This window comes from Schistocerca gregaria, chromosome 4 (genome assembly GCF_023897955.1).
Source record: "Schistocerca gregaria isolate iqSchGreg1 chromosome 4, iqSchGreg1.2, whole genome shotgun sequence".
In the NCBI taxonomy this organism is placed as follows: Eukaryota; Metazoa; Arthropoda; class Insecta; order Orthoptera; family Acrididae; genus Schistocerca; species Schistocerca gregaria.
The window spans coordinates 409,511,354-409,536,634 of NC_064923.1; the positions used below are offsets into that span (position 1 = coordinate 409,511,354).

A 25,281-nucleotide genomic window follows, 5' to 3' on the forward strand; every position below is an offset into this window, starting at 1 on the left:
AATTATTCTTTGTGTCTTGTTATTTATTGCAAAAATCTATCTTTTCTTTTGTTGACTCAAAGATATGATAAACTTCCTCACTCAGATGCTAGTACTACATAAATAGTGTCCTTGGTCTGGAATCCTTATTACTGAAATATTAACGATAATTTTACTTAACTTTATTTTTTAGCACCATTTTATAGTTGCTTCCTGTTAAATATTACCTCGTTTAATTAGTTTCAAGTTTTTATATTTTTAATTACTGCAATTTCATGTGACTAACACAAAGAATAACAAATACCTTTGGTTGAAAATACTGTTATATGTCAGACACACTCACAAACAGTTTATCATACGCAAACTTCTCTTTAGTGAACCTATCTCCCTGCTCAGTACATCTCTATCCTTGAGTTAATTTTAAATTTGCATTCCCATGTATTGGGGTGTCTGTCAGTAGAGTTTTAATTGATGTTGTGGAAGCATGAAATTTTCTTTGCGTCTACTGTCGTACATAAGTTTGAAATAGTTTTCTTCCATTAGCTCACTGGCAGTACGTAAAAAGATGATAATTTCAAATATGTACAATGGAGGGATATATAATGTTTTTAAGTTTTTCAATAATGGGTGGCAGGGTGTTCTTGGAGGGGCAGCAAAAATTTTCTAACAATTCTTTTATGAAGTAGCAGGATTCGTGACATGTAGCTTGAATATTCCCCAAAAATTAAACCATATCTAATTATGGATTCAAAGTAACTGTGCTACACCACTTTTCTACAGCTTATGTCTATTATTCCAGATAGTATATCCACTGCAAAGGTAAGGCTGTTTATTTTTGTAGTTAAATAATCTAAATGTGCTTGCTAGCTTAGATTTTTGTCCAAGTTTAGTCCCACAAATAACTTGATTTTTATGTACAATACTGGTGTCACTGATTTATGATTGTTTGGTTCTACACTGTGTAAACAAGGTCTTTGAAAATTTAAGTTTAAAGCCATTTTGTTGAAACCATATATCTAGGTTGTTTAGTGTGTTTATTACACAATCCAGAATTTCTCCCATATTTTGTTTTTCAAGGAGTGCTGGAGTATCACCAACAAATATGACTGGTTGGGCATTGATATTAAGAGGTAAATCATTTATGTACAAGAGAAACAGTATTGGCCCAAAGACTGAGCCTTAAGGGACTCCTTGTGATACTGTATCCCACTGAGATGCATAGTTTATAGTGTTACATGTTATGATTATCCTTTGTCAGATTATCCTGTTTGTCAGAGAAGACCTGAGCCACTGCAGAGCATTTTGCCTAATGCCATATCTGTGTAGGTTATGAAGTGCTTCACAGGATCGAATCCCTTTTTAAGGTCACAGAAGATACCTTCTACTTTGTTGCATTTGTTTAATGGTGAGCAGATTTTTTCAATGAATTTATTAATATCAGTCATGGTTCTTTTGCCTTTCTGGAACCCATATTGGTTTTTAAGAATGACACCATGTTTCACAATAAAATTTGTTATCTGGACTGCAGCTATTTTTTCAAATATTTTGGATAGCACTGGGAGGATAGAGATGAGGCGATTATTTCCCATATCCTCTCTTGATCCTTTTTTGTCTAGTGCATACTTAAGCACACCAGGGGGTCACTATTCTGCTCCAGGAAAAAGAAATTCACACTGTTTTGATAAGTATTCACATTTACATCGATATTGTTTCATTTACGAGAAACTTATCAAAATATTGGGCTATTTGAGCATGGGTTGAAATAGTTTTGTTATTTTGTTTGATTTTTGAAATTTTCTTTTATTATCTGTTGTAACTAATTCTGATTTAATAACAGACCATACTGCTTTAGACTTATTCTTATGTTCCCTTTAGGACTTCTCATTTAATATTCATCTGGCAGCTTTAACAGCACTTTTAAATATAACTTCATAATGTTTCGCATAGTTAACAAATTTAGGATTTTTATAATGTTTCATTTCTTCATCTAGGTCTTGTTTTCGAGCACTATTTACTTTTAAGCCTGGAGTAATCCAGTTTAGTTTACTTTTAACTTTTGGTGCCAGATCCTAGGTGGGAATTATTCATTGAATACCTCTAAAACTTCTTACAAAATTATCAGAGATCTCAGTGCCTGACACACTATTATTCATGGGCCATTTCACTGCATCTATCGTGTCATGGAATAGGTTCAAGTTACTTCTACCAAAGTCTCTTTCCATAAAACCGTTCTGAACATTTGGTTTACTTTTTTCTGACAGCTGAATAAACAATGCAGAACGGTCAGAAATTCTTAAGTGTACACAATACTTGTTTTCACTGTCACTCACATAATTTGTTAAGATGTTGTCTACACAAGTAGCTGAATTTGCATTTTTCTCTAGTGAATCCACAAAAATTTAGTTTAATGTCAACAAACTGCTTTGAGTCACTGTCTTGACTTTCACATTAAAATCAGCTGCTATTATAATATTTTTCCTCTTTTATTTCTTAAGTTTATTAAGAACACACTTGAGTTTGGAGAAGACAATGTTAGTTACTGCACTTCCCAGAATTCTGTAAATTGATATGACTATTGTGTTCATGTCTTTTAGTTCAACACAACTACTTTCAAAGGAGCACTCCTCATTTAAATAATCAGAAACTGTCTTCATTTCATAATGCACAAGCCTCCATGGGATCTGTCTTTTCTGCAAAAGCTGATTGCTACGTTGAAATGTTTCAGTTTATTTCAACCAATGCTCATTTAAACAAGCAATTTTGATATTTTGGCTTTGATTGAGAGTAATCTGCAGTTCTTCAATTTGATACTACCTGCCTTCAGACCATTTATATTCCAAAGCATTAATAGTTTTTTTTACTTTTCTTTATCTGTCTAAGTACAGATTTTCGTAGCTTTCTTATCTCAGTGTTTTCCTCACATAACTTACCAATAAAGAATCCTTCAGATGGGCTGGTGGAGAGACTCTTCTCTTTTTAAGGAGAGAGTAGTAGTAGTAGAGGGGTTTTGGGCACACAACAGCAAGGTCTTCAGCGCCCGTTCAGTAACTTAGTGAGACGGGTGTCAAGAAAAATCCCAGAACAGGAATATAAAACGGAACAGAAAACATGGGTAATAATCGTCGAAAAACATGTGCTCACCCACACCAAAGCATTGGATGAAGCAGAGCGTCAGCAGTAAAACATGGACAACACAGGAAGAAAATGATAGAAGAAGCTAAAACAATGTAGCACATGGAAGTGGCTGGCTGACCGCAAGGAAAAAAGGGGAGGAGTCAGCCACTCTGCAATACACTAAAACCTCCAGCCTAAAATTTTAGGCCAGAGTCCAGACACATCACAAAACTTAATAACCCTAGACACACACGTCTCATCATTAGCTAAAACAGAAGGCAGATCCCCAGCAACTTGTGCTTGTGCCCGTGCATCACGGTATAAAATGCAGTCTGTTAAAATGTGCCGGACAGAGATGTGCACACCACTAGCATCCTCCCGCCGAAATAAAAAGCTATGTGTGAGAGGACAGTGCCCGATCCGAAGACATGTGAGGGCCACCTCCTCCCGCTTGAGCAACCGGCAGGAGAAACGCCACGACCGAGTGATTGACTTTATCAACCGCAGTTTATTGGCCATCACCACCAGCCATTCGTCCTGCCACAACTCCATGCACTTCCTGTGGAGTGCAGCGATGACTGACTGCAAGGGAATAGGACACTGGACCACATCCTGCTCTCTGCAGGCCTCCTTGGCAGCCCGATCGGCCTGTTCATTGCCCCAGATGCCAACATGACCAGGCACCCAGCAGAAGGATACTTCTGTACCTCGCTGTTGGAGCAAGTACAGTTGGTCATATATCAGCTGGACCATCGCCTCAGTCGGATACAGGTTCTGCAGTGATTGTAAGGCACTAAGAGAATCGGAGCAGAGAAGAAATTGATCACCCCAAACATGATTCATCTGCTCCAGTGCCTTCAGGATCGCGTGGAGCTCCGCTGCGAAAACGGTATATTCAGCAGGGAGGTGAATCTGGGTAACTTGATCAGGGAACACTACAGAACAGCCAAGGAAATTCTCCTGTTTGGAGCCATCAGTGTAAACGACAGTGAAACCGTGATGCACATCTAAAATGTTAAAAAACAGACATTGGAATGTAAAATCTGGTGTGCGATCTTTCTTAAAATTAGTCAAATCTAAAATAAGTTTGGGTCTCCGGAAGAGCCAGGGGGGGATCTGCTCCAACCGCGATGCAAAACATGAAGACCAGCCATAGACATCGCAGCGAGGCAATCCTGTGCGCGAATCCCATAGGGCTGCGTCGCACCTTGCCGGGTATGAAATAACTGTGCCAGAGGAGGCTGAGCAATGGCAGGGTATGCAGGGGTGTATGGTGTGGACAAAGTTTTATACGCCTGGCGCACTGTAAGTAGCCGTCACCCCATAGGAGGCTTGGTATGGGGCTAGTTCGGAATGCCCCAGTGGCCAATCGAAGCCCTTCATGGTGCACAACGTCCAACATCGTCAAGTAAGAAGGCCTCGCAGACCCATACACCGTGCACCCATAATCGAGCCGAGATCGCACAAACGCCCTGTAAAACTGGAGCAGGCAAGTCTTGTCAGCTCCCCATGTACTGTGGCTAAGACATTTTAAAATACCTAAAGCCTTAAGTGATCGTCGTTTCAGGTCTTTAAGATGAGGTAACCACGTGAGCTTTGAGTCAAAAATGAGCCCCAGAAACCTCACCGTGTCTTTAAAAGTGAGAATAGTGTCCTTCATCTGCAACTCAGGAAAGGTTAAAATCGAACGAGAACGGTTAAAAAGAACACATAGATTTCTCGGTGGAAAACTTAAAACCACTCTTCCGCGCCCAGTCAGCCAAACGTCTAATCGTAAGTTGCAACTGACGAGTTGTCGTTGCAAGGCTTGAAGAAGAGCAAAACAAAGAGAAATCATCTACAAACAAAGAACACTGAACAGGACTTTTCACTATGGACGTAATGCTATTAATAGCGATGGCAAAGAGAGTCACGCTTAAAACGCTACCCTGAGGGACACCGTTCTCCTGCTGAAAGCGATCAGACAGGACGTCACCAATTCGGTATCTAAAATATCGTGGCGAGAGGAAAAACTGAATAAAAAGAGGAAGACAACCCCGAAAACCCCATTCGTGAAGTTGCTCCAGGATGAGACGCATCCAAGTGGTATCGTAGGCCTTCTCAATGTCAAAAAATACACCTAGAAGGTAATGACGGCGTAGGAAAGCTTGTTGTATAGCCGCCTCCAGTAGGGCCAGGTTATCGAAGGTGGAACGAAACTTCCTGAACCCACACTGAAAGCGACTAAGGAGTTGCCGGGATTCTAACATCCAGGCGGCAGTTGACCATTTGCTCCAAGGTCTTCCCTATGCAACTAGTGAGGGCAACACTATGGTAGCTACTCAGGCTCGTGCGGTCTTTCCCAGGTTAAAACTGCTTGACGCCACGCGCCAGGAAAGTGACCCGACGCCCAAATTCCATTAAAAAGTGCGAGGAGGATTTCTTTCTTGCACATTGTGAGGTGCCATAGCATACTGTAATGGACCCTGTCGTGACCAGGAGAGGTGTCACGAGCTCCAGACAATGCAGAATCCAGCTCCCACATAGAAAATGGGCAGTTGTAAACTTCGTGAGATGTGGACTGGAAGTTCAGACTACATCTCTCACCAACGGCCCTATGGCGCTGGAAATCTGGATCCTGACTGGTTGTTGCAGTAACTGTGGCAAAATATGCTGCCATAGTCTGGGCAATGTTTCGCGGATCCGTGTGGAGAGTGCCGTTATTCATTACAGCAGCTATGGGACACCTCCCTCCTCTGCCAGAAATTCTCCTGATGGTCTCCCACACAATGGAACTTTTGGTGGAACGATTAATGGTGTTCTACATCTACATCTACATCCGTACTCCGCAAGCCACCTGACGGTGTGTGGCGGAGGGTACCCTGAGTACCTCTATCGGTTCTCCCTTCTATTCCAGTCTCGTATTGTACGTGGAAAGAAGGATTGTCGGTATGCTTCTGTGTGGGCTCTAATCTCTCTGATTTTATCCTCATGGTCTCTTCGCGAGATATACGTATGAGGGAGCAATATACTGCTTGACTCTTCGGTGAAGGTATGTTCTCGAAACTTCAACAAAAGCCCGTACCGAGCTACTGAGCGTCTCTCCTGCAGAGTCTTCCACTGGAGTTTATCTATCATCTCCGTAACGCTTTCGCAATTACTAAATGATCCTGTAACGAAGCGCGCTGCTCTCCGTTGGATCTTCTCTATCTCTTCTATCAACCCTACCTGGTGCGGATCCCACACTGCTGAGCAGTATTCAAGCATTGGGCGAACAAGCGTACTGTAACCTACTTCCTTTGTTGTCGGATTGCATTTCCTTAGGATTCTTCCAATGAATCTCAGTCTGGCATCTGCTTTACCGACGATCAACTTTATATGATCATTCCATTTTAAATCACTCCTAATGCGTACTCCCAGATAATTTATGGAATTAACTGCTTCCAGTTGCTGACCTGCTATTTTGTAGCTAAATGATAAGGGACCTATCTTTCTATGTATTCGCATCACATTACACTTCGCTACATTGAGATTCAATTGCCATTCCGTGCACCATGCGTCAATTCGCTGCAGATCCTCCTGCATTTCAGTACAATTTTCCATTGTTGCAACCTCTCGATACACCACAGCATCATCTGCAAAAAGCCTCAGTGAACTTCCGATGTCATCCACCAGGTCATTTATGTATATTGTGAATAGCAACGGTCCTATGACACTCCCCTGCGGCACACCTGAAATCACTCTTACTTCGGAAGACTTCTCTCCATTGAGAATGACGTGCTGCGTTCTGTTATCTAGGAACTCCTCAATCCAATCACACAATTGATCTGATAGTCCGTATGCTCTTACTTTGTTCATTAAACGACTATGGGGAACTGTGTCAAACGCCTTGCGGAAGTCAAGAAACACGGCATCTACCTGTGAACCCGTGTCTAAGGCCCTCTGAGTCTCGTGGACGAATAGCGCGAGCTGGGTTTCACACGATCGTCTTTTTCGAAACCCATGCTGATTCCTACAGAGTAGATTTCTATTCTCCAGAAAAGACATCATACTCGAACATAATACGTGTTCCAAAATTCTACAACTGATCGACGTTAGAGATATAGGTCTATAGTTCTGCACATCTGTTCGACGTCCCTTCTTGAGAACGGGGATGACCTGTGCCCTTTTCCAATCCTTTGGAACGCTTCGCTCTTCTAGAGACCTACAGTACACCGCTGCAAGAAGGGGGGCAAGTTCCTTCGCGTACTCTGTGTAAAATCGAACTGGTATCCCATCAGGACCAGCGGCCTTTCCTCTTTTGAGCGATTTTAATTGTTTCTCTATCCCTCTGTCGTCTACTTCGATATCTACCATTTTGTCAACTGTGCGACAATCTAGAGAAGGAAGCACAGTGCAGTCTTCCTCTGTGAAACAGCTTTGGAAGAAGACATTTAGTAATTCGGCCTTTAGTCTGTCATCCTCTGTTTCAGTACCATTTTGGTCACAGAGTGTCTGGACATTTTGTTTTGATCCACCTACCGCTTTGACATAGGACCAAAATTTCTTAGGATTTTCTGCCAAGTCAGTACATAGAACGTTACTTTCGAATTCATTGAAAGCCTCTCGCATAGCCCTCCTCACACTACATTTCGCTTCGCGTAATTTTTGTTTGTCTGCAAGGCTTTGGCTATGTTTATGTTTGCTGTGAAGTTCCCTTTGCTTCCGCAGCAGTTTTCTAACTCGGTTGTTGTACCACGGTGGCTCTTTTCCATCTCTTACGATCTTGCTTGGCACATACTCATCTAACGCATATTGTACCATGGTTTTGAACTTTGTCCACTGATCCTCAACACTATCTGCACTTGAGACAAAACTTTTGTGTTGAGCCGTCAGGTACTCTGTAATCTGCTTTTTGTCACTTTTGCTAAACAGAAAAATCTTCCTACCTTTTTTTAATATTTCTATTTACGGCTGAAATCATCGACGCAGTAACTGCTTTATGATCGCTGATTCCCTGTTCTGCATTAACTGATTCAAATAGTTCGGGTCTGTTTGTCACCAGAAGGTCTAATATATTATCGCCACGAGTCGGTTTTCTGTTTAACTGCTCAAGGTAGTTTTCAGATAAAGCACTTAAAAATATTTCACTGGATTCTTTGTCCCTGCCACACGTTATGAACGTTTGAGTCTCCCAGTCTATATCCGGCAAATTAAAATCTCCACCCAGAACTATAACATGGTGGGGAAATCTACTCGAAATATTTTCCAAATTATTCTTCAGGTGCTGAGCCACAACAGCTGCTGAGCCCGGGGGCCTATAGAGACATCCAATTACCATGTCTGAGCCTGCTTTAACCGTGACCTTCACCCAAATCATTTCACAATTCGAATCTCCGTCAATTTCCTTCGATACTATTGCACTTCTTATCGCTATAAACACGCCTCCCCCTTCACTGTCCAGCCTATCTCTGCGGTATACATTCCAATCAGAGTTTAGGATTTCATTACTGTTTACGTCTGGTTTCAGCCAACTTTCTGTTCCTAGTACTATATGGGCGTTGTGACCGTTTATTAATGAGAGCAGTTCTGGGACCTTTCTATAGACGCTTCTGCAGTTTACTATTAGCACATTAATATTGTTATTCCTTGTTGCATTTTGCCTACTCCTGCCTTGCCGCGTCTCAGGAGGCGTCTTGTCGGCCTAGGGAGGGAATTCTCTAACCTAAAAAAACCCCATGTGCACTCCACACGTACTCCGCTACCCTCGTAGCCGCTTCCGGCGTGTAGTGCACGCCTGACCTATTCAGGGGGACCCTACATTTCTCCACCCGATAGCGGAGGTCGAGAAATTTGCACCCCAGCTCTCCGCAGAATCGTCTGCGCCTCTGGTTTAAGCCTTCCACTCGGCTCCAAACCAGAGGACCGCGATCGGTTCTCGGAACGATACTACAAATAGTTAGCTCTGATTCCACCCCGCGAGCGAGGCTTTCCACCTTCACCAACTCCGCCAACCGCCTGTACGAACTGAGGATGACCTCTGAACCCAGACGGCAAGAGTCATTGGTGCCGACATGAGCAACAATTTGCAGTCGGGTGCACCCAGTGCTCTCTATCGCCGCCGGTAGGGCCTCCTCCACATCTCGGATGAGACCCCCCCGGCAAGCAGACAGAGTGAACACTGGCCTTCTTCCCCGACCTTTCCGCTATTTCCCTAAGGGGCTCCATCACCCGCCTAACGTTGGAGCTCCCAATAACTAATAAACCCCTCCCCCCGTGTGCCTGCTCGGACCTTGCTGAAGGAGCAGCCACATGTCCACTCACAGGCAGAGCGGGCGATGCCACACGGCCAGCCTCCACATTGACCCTCCGCCTCGTGCGCCGCGAACGCCGCTGAACCCGCCACTCCCCTTGGGGAGAGGGTGGCCCAACCGCGCCCGGTACCCGCGAAGATGTCTCGACAGCAGGGACAGTGGGTGAAGCATCTAACACCTGGGGTGCACCATGCGACGCACCAGACTCCCCACTGCCGCTACACTCCGAGGCAGCAGCCTGAAGACGGCTGACCGCGGCCATCAACACGCTCAGCTGTTCGCGAAGAGTGGCCAGCTCCTCCTGCGTCCGTACACAGCAGCCACACATCCTAGCCATCCTAAGAAATCAATTTACTATAGAGTGTTAATCAGCTTTTAACTAGACTGCTAATTCACTAAAGGCGGTTGATTATTGACTAAACTGTGATTGCTAACCACTTCTTGTAGAAACAAGGAAAATAGCACTACCTGTCTCTGGACGGTATTGAAAACAAACACTAGCACTACGAGCACTATGGCTGACTAAAGGGACTCTCTGACTGTATTCGAAACACACACGAGATCTATGGAACACTTAATAGCACTCTACTATTAAAGCTTCCTAAAAGCAAAAACACGCAGAAGAAGAAGTGACAAGTAAGAAAAATACAGATAATACTTAAATTAAGGTAGCTCGCTGCACAGCACACGTGAAGCAGACGGCGGTTAGGGCGACACTGACACTACTGGCACTATGGCTGACTAAAGGGACTCTCTCTGACTGTATTCAAAACAAACACGAGATCTATGGAACACTTAATAGCACTCTACTATTCAAGCTTCCTAAAAGCAAAAACACGCAGAAGAAGAAGTGACAAGTAAGAAAAATACAGATAATACTTAAATTAAGGTAGCTCGCTGCACAGCAGACGTGAAGCAGACGGCGGTTAGGGCGACACTGACACTACTGGCACTATGGCTGACTAAAGGGACTCTCTCTGACTGTATTCAAAACAAACACGAGATCTATGGAACACTTAATAGCACTCTACTATTAAAGCTTCCTAAAAGCAAAAACACGCAGAAGAAGAAGTGACAAGTAAGAAAAATACAGATAATACTTAAATTAAGGTAGCTCGCTGCACAGCAGACGTGAAGCAGACGGCGGTTAGGGCGTGTTCAGGAACTGTTGCCATGACCTCTTCTTGCTCTCACAAATAATGCGGCGACACCTTGCCCTCGCCACCAGAAATACTGCAAGATTCTCAGCAGTCGGCCGAGACTTGAACCGACGCAGAGCCGCACACCTGGTCCTGATGGCAGAGTGGCAGTCGGCACTCCACCAAGGCACAGGTGGCCTCTTCCGGGGGCCCATGGACTGTGGAATGGATGCTGCAGCGGCGTGGTGGACCGTTTCGGTAATGTGATCCACCCACACCTCAACAGTCGCACAGTGTTCGAATTGGGCTAACTGGCTATAAAGTGTCCAGTCAGCTCCACTGAACACCCATCGTGGTGGTCTCCTTTTGGGGTCCACGCCATCTGGCAGGTGAATCCAGGAATCCAGCTGGGGAAATGATCACTGCCATACAAGTCAGCGACCACTTCCCAGTGAGCACTGGCGGCAAGAGCTGGAGAGCAAAGCGAGAGATCAATGGCAGAGAACGACCCAGTCGCTGTGCAGAAATGAGTACTCTGTCCTCCATTGAGCAAGTAGGCACAGGATGACAGGAGAAGCCTCTCAATTGCTCTACCCCTGGGGCAGGTAATTGGAGAGCCCCAAAGCACATTGTGTGCATTAAAATCACCACAAATAATGAATGGTTGGGGGAGCTGTGTAAGATCGTCGGTGAGGACCACGTCATCAAGTGCCTCATGTGGGGGCAAGTAAGGTGAACAGACAGTCAATGGTTGACGTACTTGCACAGACACAGCGACAGCCTGTAAAGTCGTCATAAGCGAGAGAGGCGAGGAGTGGTAGTCCGTCCTGACGAATATACCTACACCTCCTCTAGCTCTCTCTCCACGCAGGTCGTCCTTTTTGTGGAGCGTATAGCCTCGCAGCTCAGGGGAGTATGAGGGATGGAAATAAGTCTCCTGGAGACAGAGACACAGTGGTCTACCCTGAGAGAGTAGACGAAGTTCCTCCACATGCGTCCTGAACCCTTGCAAGTTCCACTGAAGTATGGGAGCCATCTATGTTGGGGGTAGCACCTTCATCCTGTCTCTCCGACGGGGCGGGGAGACCACAGCAGGTGGAGGGGCAGGTGTGGGGTGAGCTGATTGCCCCACACATACGTCGTATTCCATCAACTCTGGTGAAGAGTCAGATGAAGCCTCACGTAAAACAACAGCCACATGGTCATACGGTTTACCAGGGGATTTGACCCGGTGTTACTGCAGTACAGGAGCTTTTTGTGATTTGGTGGGCTTTGGGGGAGCTGATGTGGGAGTGGTAATTGGCGCACTGAGCTTGGGAACAGCCTCAGCTGTTGGAGGCGAGAGGCGCTGGCCCAAGTTCGCAACTATACCCTTGTCTGCCATTCGAGAAGGGGATACCGGCTCTGAAACACTGGCTGTGTTGCAAGTGCACTGACAGCTGCAGGTGTTAGTGCCAACACTCACCACCTCGGTCTGCGTTGAGGCATCGACTTTTGCAGTAGGCTTCTGAACCAGGGATGCGAAAGATGTAGCAATTTTGGGAGGTTGCAGTCCCTACTCCAAACAGGGTGGTTCCCAGAGCAATTAATACATTTAGCCGGAGACGAGCAACCAACACCTTCAGGAGCAGCCTTACCACAGTTGCCACAAGTCGCTTCGCCTTTACATCCTAATGTGGTATGCCCAAAACTCTGGCATTTAAAACAGCGCATTGGGGTCGGGAAATAAGGCCTCACACTAAGGCGAAGGAAGCCAGCTTTAACATGTTCAGGAAGTTTTGTGCTACTGAAGGTCAGAATAAAGGAGTCAGATTTGACAAGATTGCCATCAACCCTCTTCATGATGTGTTGGACATCAACGATACCTTCTGGAGCCCACTCACGTTGCAGTTCGGCCTTGGGAATATCAACTAGATCCTGGCATGTCACAACACCTTTGCTGTAGTTCAAGGTGCTGTGCAATTCAGTGTCTATGGTGTACTCTCCAAGACATTTAGCAGATTGGAGGTTAGTTGCTTGCTGGGAAGTGGAAGTTTCCACTAGCAAGGTCCCATTACGTAAGCGCTTCACCGATTTCAAGGACCCACAGATGCCCTCCAATCCCTTTTGTATATAGAAGGGCGAAACCTTCTCGAAACTACCCTCCTTCCGTTTCACAATGAGAAACACATTCTGAGCACCAGAATGCATCCAGTTACTAAAGACTGCACTTGTCAAAGATGTGCTGCAGTCAGGGGGACTGACTGCACGAGCCCTCTTCAGAGACTGGGTGTTAGAACCCTCCAGCGGCCCACCCATTCCGCTGGGAGGAGGAAAAGAGGAGTTTGAAGAATCCATCTCGGTCCCACGAGCAGCTAGGGAACTAGAAGTCCACCTAGACAGAGCCCCGCGTGCCTAGGTAAGCCTTATACAACTGAGGTGCGGCAGGTTCCCCAGAGGTTGCCCGCTAATGACTGTTCCACCTCAACAGCCATGCATGTCATCGGCGCGCAGCACACCTTGAGATTGAGGGGTTGTTTATAGAGGTTTATTCCATCCTCGCGATCCGGGCGGCCAAGCCAAGATCCCCACTCCCGGAGACACACAACATTCGACCGCCGCGCCGCACGGTGGTCGTTGAAGCATGCCCAGAGCTTACGGTGACAGGGGACTGGCGGCGCTTACCAATCCCCAGCTCAGGAACCCCGGGGTCGCCAAGCCCGTACCCAGCAAATGAATGCTGAGCCCCTGAGGGCTGTTAAGGAGACAGGTAACTCCTGTTGCTTCTGATGTTGTTGGTGTGTTTCTGTTATTGGTGTTTCTTTTCTCCTTTGGCTCACTTCATTAGACACTACAACTGGTTCTCTTACTTCCTCATTTATTTCCACAGGACAGGCTGGAACTGCTTAATACTGTATATCTACTGTCAATCTCTGAGAGGTCTTTCTTTTGTTCCGTTTCTGAGGTTTGGGATATGTCACTGCACTTTGTATGAAACCGCTTAGCATTTTGTCGAACTGTTGTAATTTCCTGAGATAGAGGAATGGCAGTTCAACTAGATGTGTGGTGAATTGTCTCCATAGTTGCCACGATTTTATTACAGATGGGTTTTTCCAATGGCCATGACTGGTGAAGAGATCATGGTGCATATCCCCTGTGTGGAGAAAGAATGTGTTCTGAAAGGCTTTGGTAATTTTATTGCACAGAATGTTGGCTTTCTCTATCTCTTTGTTTACACAGGAGAAATTTGGGACGTCATATCTGTGCAGAATACCTACCACTATCGTTGTTTGTTTTTCCAGTAACATTAGTTTTTTTTAGGTATCTTGTAGCTCCTTTAAGATCATATTTCTAAATGTCGTTTGCGCCTGCCATTTGAACTGGGCAACGTTTATTTTTGGAGCAGTTCTTGACGATTTCACACATCGGAGCTCCTGATTTAACGTAACTAGTGGCATTTACTCGATGATCAAATTTTAAGATGTTTGCGATTCCTCTGCCATGACTGTTGGAATATAAGCAGATTTCAGAGTTATTCGTCAGGTTATCACATAGTGTTGGATTGTCACTACTAATTGCTTTCGTCTTGTTTAATGCATGTGGCATGAATAAAGGTTTAATCGCTGCACCCAGTGACGGAAGTGATTGTTCTGTGTTGCTCTTGGGTTTATTATTTACCTCCAATACTAATTTTCCGTTCCGAATAAACCTTGAATTAGTTATATTTGGTGTCAAACTATCGTATTTGTTGATTGGCATCACATGACGGTTCGTCCATTTAGCAAGGGATATAAAGTTTTTGTTTTACGAACTGATCTGAGACGAATCATTTGTTGACTTCACAGGAGTTTGAGTAATATTCCTTACCGAATCTTCAAGCATGTTTTTGTTGTATGTTTTTCAGCGTTTTTCCTATTGTCAGCTCATCCAATTGCACATATCTGGTACTTGTCGTTCGAAAAATCTACTGGTAAAACAACGATCTGAAAGTTGTATTTAATTGGAAGATGTCTTCATAGTCTTCTTGCAAAAGGTCAAATGAGGAACTGAAACTGAGAATTATATTCCATTTTTTTAGAATTTTGAACTTTATGAAGCGCAGTTGTTTTGGTATTCTACAAGGATAAAGAACACACGTAAATGAAAAGCTTATGCCCTACAATTACAATTATAACAAAAATAAATTTTGTGAAATACTTGCAGCCAGACCACTCTCGAGGCCGCCCGCCAGACTTGCTTACAAGGCAGTGACTTGCCGGCAACGATCATAGCCAGGCGACGGTTTCGTCTTTCGTGTATGAACTTTGGCACTTTGACAGTGTTGTGATGAAAGAATTGTTTACAAACCGGTATTATGTAATTGGATAAATGTTAGACCATGCTAAATAAATGCGTTCGAAAATTAAAACATGGGAAGGTGAGGTTCTCATTTACTTGCCCTTCTTTTCTATACGTAAATCTGTTCACATTTATTTTCCCGCATCTAATGAAGGGGAATGATTATCATTCTTTTTGTGCTAAAACTCCCTGCATTTAAAGCAGTGTACGTACTACATGGATTAAAATGTACAACAACCTGTTTCATTTCACATACGAAAATAAATCAGCAAGCTTTTAACTGACGACGAGTTTTATTTTTCCCTTCTTCCTTGTTTTGTATAACTTCATAAATATGTGAAGTTAAATGGCGTTAAATATAGTACTCCCACAGCGATGCAATGTTTGTGCAAGTGGATATAAACATGAACTTTACTAACATTATTATTTATACGATTTTTCAGGAGTAGAGAACAATCATTTGTACTTTGATTTTTGTTTCAGACATAAGCTGTGGAGAGCACAAGCCAAAAAGATGAGAAGAAAACGAATACGGCAAAGAATAGCACAGGAGAGGGATGCTTTGCTACAGAAAGGTTGATAGCCGGTTGTTTTAAATTTTTGCTGTTCCTAAAACTGCTGAGGCTACATGAAGCACTTCTAGGTTCACAATTATGCTGCTTCCCTGATGTATTTGTCACTTAACACGAGTGTTAAAGTGAGCTCCTGTTCTCAAGATTTCAGATATTCTCTTCAAATATTTTCCACCACTTGAACAAATCAGCTTTCAAATTTCTGCTTTTCCACTTGCTGTATAACAGAATTAACACTTACAACTTTCGCAAAGTTAGATTTTTACCTCTGTGCTCTTTTTATTTATATTTATTTTTTGTGTGTAGCCACAGCTGGCGAAAACTGTTATTTATTTCATAATTTATTCTGTCTAACCTTTTCTCCCTTTAATTGACACTGAATGCTTCTCATCATCCTTATTGTCATCATCTTTTTGACCTGCCCTGGTCCTAGTAATATTGTTACAATCTTAATTTGAAGTTTTCCTTTCAACTCATCATGGGATGTTTCAAAATGCTTCTGCTGCAGGACTAGGTATAATCACAACTGTTTTTTACTGATGTATGTGTACTACAATATTGTTTGCATTTAAAGTTCTTGTAAGCTTTCATTTGTTTCTGTGTCCAGTTTTGTGTAGGTTGCAGTGCAGTACATAAACTTCTTATTGATCATTATTCTGTTCTCCTTCCGTGCTATCATAACGAAGCATAGCTTTTGACAAAGTGTTTGTTTACAAAATTTTGTTTCATTACTGTCTTAGTTATGGAAACATGATTCATTGTGTAAGTGCCAGACAGAGAGAGAGAGACGGAGAGAGGATAGAACTTGCAGGCTTTCTAAGCAGTGAGCATAAAATATTCAGCTCATACAATCAAGATGTAGTGCACAAATGGAGTAAACTTAAAACCATTATACAATGTGCTTTAGAGATGTATGATCTGAGCAAGATTGTGAGTTAAGGGAAAGAGCATCTATGGTTTAATAGATGTATTAGAAATTTGCTACAAAGCAGAGAGAGCTTAATCTACTATTCATGTGAAGCCAAACCCTACTTGACAAACGTAAGCTGAATAAAGCCACTTTGAGTGAAAGGAGAACAATGTGAGAATCATTTGTTGAATTTGAAAGAAAAATTCTGCCCAAATATCTTACAAAAACTCCTTAAAAGTTTTGGTTGTATGTAAAGTTGGTAACTGTAATGAAATAGTGTATTCACTCACTCGGTGACCGGGCTGACACTGAAACACATTGTGAAGGAGAGGGCGAAATACTAAATACAGACTTTCAAAATTATTTCATTGTGGAAGACCATAATATAGTTCTGCTTTTCAATCATTGTGGGAGTGGCGAGACGGTAGATATTGCGGAAAGCAATTATCGAATAGAAAATCAGCTAAAATTGCTTATCATTGGAAAGGACGGGATGAGATACATGTGATGTCAGGAGATACAGAACAACTTCCGCCTTTTCTAGCAATATTTTCTTGTAGGTTGCTGGACAAACAAAGGAAAGCACATGTCATTGCCAAGTTTAAAAATGATTGCTGAATTGAGGCACATAATTATAGGCCTATACTCCTGACGCCAGTCTGTCGTAGAATTATGAAACGTGTTTTATGCTCTTGCATCATAATGTTTTTGGAGAACGAACATATTGTACCTTACTCCATTCATCTGTCAAACGCTGAGTAACATAGACAAAGGCTCCCAGGCTCATTGTGTTCTGTGACTTCCGGAAGGCATTCAGTGCAGCAGACAACACAAATGTTCATTAACAGTTGTCGGCTTTGACCAGTGTCATAATGTTAATGGCTGCAGTAACATCACTTTTTGATGACTATTTACGCAGTTTGATGTTAGTTGGTGAAGCCAGAGATTGTAGAAGCAAACAACCTGGTTGTGGTGTCAGACTGCTAAATAGCTTAGCCCACTGTCTAGGTTGGTTGGGAGGGTGACTGTTTGAGAGTTGGTGAAGCTAACAAACGTGGAGTGGGGGGGGGGGGGGGGGAGAAGCAGGATTAAGCAAAAAACCTGGTTGTTGTGGCACACTGATATGTAGCCTAGCCAGTTTCAAAAAACTCCCTGCTGATATCGCCTTATAGTTGCCATATTGTTTATAATGTTTGAAGCATGTTTACATCATCAGTAGTTATAGCTGATGACTAGTACTGAATGTTCCTCTTTGTCCCGATACAGTTCCACACTACCTTATAATGAATAAAATATGCGGATACTGAGTATCGGACCAGATTTGTGATTGGATTCAAGACTTCTTTGTAGAAAGAACTCAACATATTGTTCTTAATCGAGGAATCAGCTGTAAAATTGATTTCTGGAGTACCACAAGGGAATGAGCTTTAGAGGAATGTTACTGTTTACACTTTATTTGAATGATGAGGTGGATAGATTTGGAATTTACATTAGGCTACGTACAGATGATGATGTTGTGTTTTGGAAAGCTGCAATGCCAGAAAATTGAAGCAAAGTAAAGGAAGATGGGCAGATGATCACCATGTGGTGCGTGTACTAGCAGTTGGCCCTTAAAGTAAAAATGTAACAAATTGTACATAAATAGGTGAAGAGACTGACTGCCGTTCGAGTACTGTTATTTGTGACGACTGGAAATGATAACTGTCACAGAATTCCTAGGAATAACTGTCTGGAGTGTCTTAAAGTGGAATAACCACATAAAAATAATACTATCAAAAGCAGATGCTAGGCTGAGATTCATTCACATAACCTTAAATAAAAGTAATTCATCCACAAAAGAAGTGGTTTATTAATCACTTGTTCTGTGGATCTACATCTACATGACTACTCTGCAATTCACATTTAAGTGCTTGGCAGAGGGTTCATTGAACCACAATCATACTATCTCTCTACTATTCCACTCCCTAACAGCGCACAGGAAAAACGAACACCTAAACCTTTCTGTTTGAGCTCTGATTTCTCTTATTTTATTTTGATGATCATTCCTATCTATGTAGGTTGGGCTCAACAAAATATTTTCACATTCGGAAGAGAAAGTTGGTGACTGAAATTTCGTAAAAAGATCTCGCCGCGATGAAAAACGTCTTTGTTTTAATGACTTCCATCCCAATTCGCATGTCGTATCTGCCACACTCTCTCCCCTATTACGTAATAATACAAAACGAGCTGGCCTTTTTTTGCACCCTTTCGATGTCCTCCGTCAATCCCACCTGGTAAGGATCCCACACCACGCAGCAATATTCTATCAGAGGACGAACGAGTGTAGTGTAAGCTGTCTCTTTAGTGGACTTGTTGCATCTTCTAAGTGTTCTGCCAATGAAACGCAACCTTTGGCTCGCCTTCCCCACAATATTATCTATGTGGTCTTTCCAACTGAAGTTGTTCGTAATTTTAACACCCAGGTACTTAGTTGAATTGAAAGCCTTGAGAATTGTACTATTTATCGAGTAATCGAATTCCAACGGGTTTCTTTTGGAACTCATGTGGATCACCTCACACTTTTCGTTATTTAGTGTCAACTGCCACCTGCCACACCATACAGCAATCTTTTCTAAATTGCTTTGCAACTGATACTGGTCTTCGGTTGACCTTACTAGACGGTAAATTACAGCATCATCTGCGAACAACCTAAGAGAACTGCTCAGATTGTCACCCAGGTCATTTATATAGATCAGGAACAGCAGAGGTCCCAGGACGCTTCCCTGGGGAACACCTGATATCACTTCAGTTTTACTCGATGATTTGCCGTCTATTACTACGAACTGCGACCTTCCTGACAGGAAATCGTGAATCCAGTTGCACAACTGAGACGATACCCCGTAGGATCGCAGCTTGATTATAAGTCGCTTGTGAGGAACGGTGTCAAAAGCTTTCCGGAAATCTATAAATGCGGAATCAACTTGAGATCCCCTGTTGATAGCGGCCATTACTTCGTGCGAATAAAGAGCTAGCTGTGTGGCACAAGAACGATGTTTTCTGAAGCCATGCTGATTACGTATCAATAGATTGTACCCTTCGAGGTGATTCATAATGTTTGAATACAGTATATGCTCCAAAACCTTACTGCAAACCGACGTTGGATTCTTCATTATAGCTCACAATTCAACCTAAGTTGAATCAATCAAAGCGATAGAAAAAATCCAATGAAGAGTGGGACATTGAATCACAAGATCATTTAGTCTATATGAGAACCTTACCAGGAAGGGGAAATGAGAAAAGATAGTCATACCAGAAATGCCCTCTGCTTGCAGTTTCAGATCTAGAGGAAGACAAGGAGACTGTACCTACAGTAGCATCACTTTTAGTAAAGCATTGCCGTGTTCAAACCAACTTTCTGGTTGAGGAAACCTTCATTTAAACTCCTTAAATATTAAACATATGTACAGCTTCCAGAAATGGTAATTCGAAACCAAGATTTAAGTTCTTTCACCCTTTTCGAGATGATATTTATACTGATTTTGCTTTTTGTGGAGTCTTTGCAACATATCAAAATTTTTGATTATTCCCATGGAATAATTACCTGAAATATTTTTAAGATTATGACTAGATCTTTATAAATGGTCTTCTGTTGTTGCTACTAACGTTAAAAACTATTAAAAAAAAAAAACAGTCCTCCTAAATGTAGATTTTACGAATGTAGGCTTGTTTTGTGATTTGAAATCTCTTGCTGTATTCATATATATGTTGTGAAGAAGGAGAACAGACCACATCCCAAATGTGATCTTGCATCAGTATTGTCAGCTACTTGTTGTAGTTCATTATGTCAAAGGCACTGTGTATTTCCCATCAAGATTTTCATTGCAAAGTGCCTGACACAGCATGATATTCCCTTCTGAAACCATTTTGTTCTTTACTCAAAATTTTGTGAGTGCTGCCCATTGCTCACTAAACAACTCTGTTGGGTAGTAGAATGAAAACTGCTCCAGATTAATGTCACACACCAGCACGACGGCCAAGAACAGATGAGCAGAGAGGGCTGTGAGATGATGTCAGCCAATAGTACACTGATAGGCCCTTCTTTAGGGTGACACTGAGACAGGAGCAGCGTCTGCATGAAGAGAATATAAGCGTCGTGCTGCCTGTCCGTGGCCCAAGTTGAAGTTGAGCCGACCCATGAATGCTACAGCATTGACTTAGAAAATATATTGATATACTGAAGAGCTTGCTTATGTTTGTCTGTCACCCCTTGCTTGCGACATGTCTATATCTCACAAAGTTAAGTGTTGTAATAATTTCCTTTTAATACAATTTACTTGAAATGTTATCAAGTGATCCGAGGAAGCAGCTTTCTTGGGCACCCTATATTAGATGAGTGGGCAGAACACAACAAAAACTAATTAATTTTTGATGTTTTGAAGCAATATAGAATTGATTTAATGTTTTGGAACTGATGTGGATAGCAAATTACACTAAGCTTAATCTTCCAAAATACTGTTTATTATAGGTCCTTTACTTGTCAATAAAGTCTTAATTATTCTTGAAGCGAAGATTTGTATTTTGTATTACTCTCCGCTTTATGTTTACACTCTTCTTGTCTTTTGTTGGTTTGTTTTTGTTATGACTTCAGGTAGTCACATCCTTGTTGCTCTTCCATGTTTTTTATTTCATATATACATCTTCAATTGGGTCACCCTTTCTGACATGTTCATATGTTTTACAACCCAACAAAGAACCCCCTACGTCCAAGTACCACCAGTTGTCTATCTGTTCTTCCCAGTTCCGTTTCATTTTCATGAGAGCTGTAATTACATCTGGCATCTCAGTTTATTCTGATAAATTTGTTTATTTCTTGTTTCTCCGTGTATTTCCCAGCATATCCTTCTCACTGCTTGCTGAGCAACCCCAAGTATGCTTAATGAGTGATTTATACTGTTACCAGTTGGAATTATATCTTGACAGCTTTATTTGTAGTATTCAGGAGGTTTCTGTATTTCCTAACATTACATTTTACTCATGACTTTTTACTTGAAATTTGCAGTTCCTTGATAACCTCTCAAGATGTGCCATCACATTACTTGAAATTAAGTTTATGATGTTCTATTTATTTAATCTTATAAATAATTTTTATGTCACACTCCTTTGCTCACATATTTCATGTATTTTTTTATCCATAAAGGTTATGCAAACAGTGCACATAATTTTCAGCTTCTCTTTCATTGGTAAACCTCACCACAAGAATTGATCTGTTTGTTCAATGTGTTCTATTGACACTATTGCGAAGGAACTTATTAAGAGCTGCGGAGTGCAGTAAGAGAAGGAAATATAAAAAACTAAGTCTGTTTTTTGGTTAACATGAGCAATTACTACTCTGCTACATTCTACTGATAAATAACCAGGACAGAAACTTGACAATACATTAACCTTCACAAATTTGAATAGTAATATCTGCTGCACTATATACTTTTTGCAGCCTCTACCATATGGATCACAGCTGTTGTGCAAGTTTGTGGAAATGTCCCACTGTTCAATTTTTGAGCCTACAGACTGATATTATTCAGTTTTCTTCATACTTACAGTATTTGCAGCTCAGTGCCTCGACATCAAAATCTTCTAAAGCAGTGTTATGAACTTCTAAAAAAACTCACAAAATTAATTTTATAATGATCTCTGAATGCTGGCACATTGAAGTCATGATTAACAAATATTGCATCATTTTTTTTTATAAAAATATCTTTCTGTTTTAATTACTATATAATACTTTTGGTATAAAAAAGAAAAACATCAAATCTGCACTAATAACAAAACTGTCAAACCATCTTGTCTATCTGTCTGAACACGCTAATCTCCATAACTACTAGACGAATTTTTGTGGGGTTCCACATGTAACTTGACGGTGGCATGGGGAGCAACAAATAGACTTTATTTACCCAAAACTAGAAAAAAAGGTTATTTTAATTTCAAGTTTTGTTTTTATGGGACTTCGGAATGAACAGGGGGCAAGCTAGGGTAGTCCATGCAGTTATGCAAAGCCACTGTGCTAGGATTGCGTAGTACTAGTGCATCTGCCTAGTAGTGAGCAGAAGACCTGGGCTCAAATCCTGGTTGTGGTACAAATTTTCATTTGTCACTTCAGTCTACGTGTATACAACATAGTTGTTTGAGATTTGAAAAGATCTCTGACATCATATAGTTGCATTTGATTAAAGCACATATTCCTTGGTTTCAGGCAATATCCCTGTTTCGGTCAGTGATGATATGATATTTGAATATAGTTGGAGAGCTGCTGCAGTGCTGTTCGAGTTTAGGGGGAATAGAAAGTGGACTGAGATGAGGGGGATGAGGAGGAGGAATGCTAGGGTAGTCTGTGGCCATTGTGTCAGGATGGCATGGTGGTTAGCACATCTGCCTTGTGAGCAGGAGACCTGGATTTGAATCCTGTTCTTGGTACAAATTTTCATTTATCGCTTCAGTTTGCATATATACATTATATATGTTTGAGACTTGAAAGCGTCTCTGGAACGACATAGTTTTATTTGATTATCCAAAACTGTCTGTTCAGCTTAGTGGTTTGGATGTTTAAGCATCAGAAAGTAAACCATATAACCAGTAGATGGCACTGTTAGTTTTGTACTACACCAAAGATTAGATTAGATTTGATTAGATGAATACTTGTTCCATAGATCATGAATACGACACTTCGTAATGATGTGGAACGTGTCAGGTTAATGAAAGATGTCTGTACAAGATATTACATTACGCAAAATATTGCACGACACTAATGCTTAAGTTAGCTTTTTTTCCCTCCCTTAATTTATATCTAATTCAGCCAATGAGTAGAAGGAGTTGTCATCCAGAAATTCTTTTAATTTATTTTTAAATATTGGTTGACTATCTGTCAGGCTTTTGATGCTGTTTGGTAGGTGACCAAAGACTTTTGTGGCAGCATAATTTCCCCCTTCTGTGCCAAAGTCAGATTTAACCCTGCATAGTGAAGATCATCCTTTCTCCTGGTGTAATAGCTATGCACACTGCTATTACTTTTGAACTGGGCTGGATTATTAACAACAAATTTCATAAGTGAATATATATACTGTGAGGTTACTGTGAGGATCCCTAGATCCTTAAATAGATGTCTGCAGGATGACCGTGGGTGGGCTCCAGCAATTATTCTGATTACACGGTTTTGAGCAATGAATGCTTTTCTACTCAACAATGAATTACCCCAGAATATGATACCATACAAAAGCAGTGAATGAAAGTAGGCATAGTAAGCTAATTTACTGAGATTCTTATCACCAAAATTTGCAATAACCCTAATAGCATACGTAGCCGAACTCAGACGTTTCAGCAGACCATCAATGTGTTACTTCCAGTTTAACCTCTCATCAATGGACACACCTAAAAATTTTGAAAATTCTACCTTAGCTACAGACTTCTGTTCAAAGTCTATATTTATTACTGGAGTTGTGCCATTTACTGTACGGAACTGTATATACTGTGTTTTATCAAAATTTAAAGAGAGTCCGTTTGCTGAGAACCACTTAATAATTTTGTGAAAAACATCATTTACAATTACATCACTTAGTTCTTGGTTTTTGGATGTTATTACTATACTTGTATCATTAACAACAAGAACTAACTTTGCATCTTCATCAATATGGAATGGTAAGTCATTAATGTATATCAAGAACAGTAAAGGACCTAAGACCGAACGCTGTGGGATCCCATACTTGATAGCCCCCCCAGTTTGAGGAATCAGCTGTTGTATTAACATTACATGAACCACTTATTTCAACTTTCTGCATTCTTCCAGTTAAGTATGAATTTAACCATTTGTGCACTGCCCCCCTCAAACCATAATGATTTAGCTTATCTAAAAGAATTCCATGATTTACACAGTCAAATGCCTTTGAGAGATCACAAAAAATACCAATGGGTGAGGTCCGGTTATTCAGAGCATTTAATATTTGATCAGTGAAAGCGTATATAGCATTTCCTGTTGAAAAGCCTTTCTGAAAACCAAACTGACATTTTGTTAGTACTTTATTTTTACATATATGGGAGGCTACTCTTGAATACATTACTTTCTCAAAAATTTTTGATAGAGCTGTCAGAAGAGAGATTGGGCGATAGTTGTTGACATCCGACGTATCCCCATTTTTATGCAATGGTTTTACAATGGCATATTTCAGTCTATCGGGGAAAACACCCTGCTTCAAAGAGCTATTACATACGTGGCTGAGAATCCTACTTATCTGTGGGGAACAAGCTTTAAGTATCTTGCTGGAAATGCCATCAATTCCGTAAGAGATTTTACTTTTCAGTGAGTTTATTATTTTACTGATTTCAGAGGGAGAGGTTGGTGGAATTACAGCTGTTTCAAACTGTGCAGGTATCGCCTCTTCTATTAATAGCCTTGCCTCTTCTAGTGAAGATCTAGATCCTATTTTCTCCACAACATTTAAAAAATGATTATTCAAAATATTTTCAATTTCTGATTGTTTGTTAGTGCACTTGTCATTCAATTTTATTGCACTAAAGTCTTCCTGTGCTCTTGGTTGCCCTGTTTCCCTTTCAATAATATTCCAAATTGCTTTAATTTTATTATCAGAGTTACTGATCTCAGACATGATACACATGCTTCTGGACTTTTTAATAACTTTTCTTAGTACCGCACAATAGTTTTTATAATATTGAACAATTTCGGGGTCAGTACTCCCTCTTGCTGTTAGATACAGTTCTCTTTTACAGTTGCAAGATATTCTTATTCCTTTAGTTAGCCAAGGTTTTTTATATGTTTTCTTGGAATAATGTTTCACTGTTTTCTTGGGAAAACAATTTTCAAATACCCTTAAAAATGTATTGTGAAATAAGTTATATTTCAAGTTTGCATTGGGTTCCATATACACTTCATCCCAGTCTAGCTCCTTTAGGCTTTCCCTAAAGTTTGCAGTATTTAATTGTTAATTGGACGCACT

The 25,281-nt window shown here is 41.4% G+C and overlaps 1 protein-coding gene across 1 annotated transcript in view; it reads left to right on the plus strand.

Annotated features, from left to right (window-relative positions):
• Positions 1-14,777: 14,777 nt before the first annotated feature.
• LOC126267382 (U2 small nuclear ribonucleoprotein auxiliary factor 35 kDa subunit-related protein 2) overlaps positions 14,778-25,281 on the plus strand; it is a 55,815-nt gene continuing 45,311 nt past the window's right edge. The window contains exons 1-2 of the mRNA XM_049972567.1: positions 14,778-14,900; positions 15,305-15,396. Of these exons, the coding sequence (XP_049828524.1) occupies positions 14,893-14,900; positions 15,305-15,396 (100 nt within the window). The 5' untranslated portion in view covers positions 14,778-14,892. The remainder of the gene's footprint in view (positions 14,901-15,304; positions 15,397-25,281) is intronic.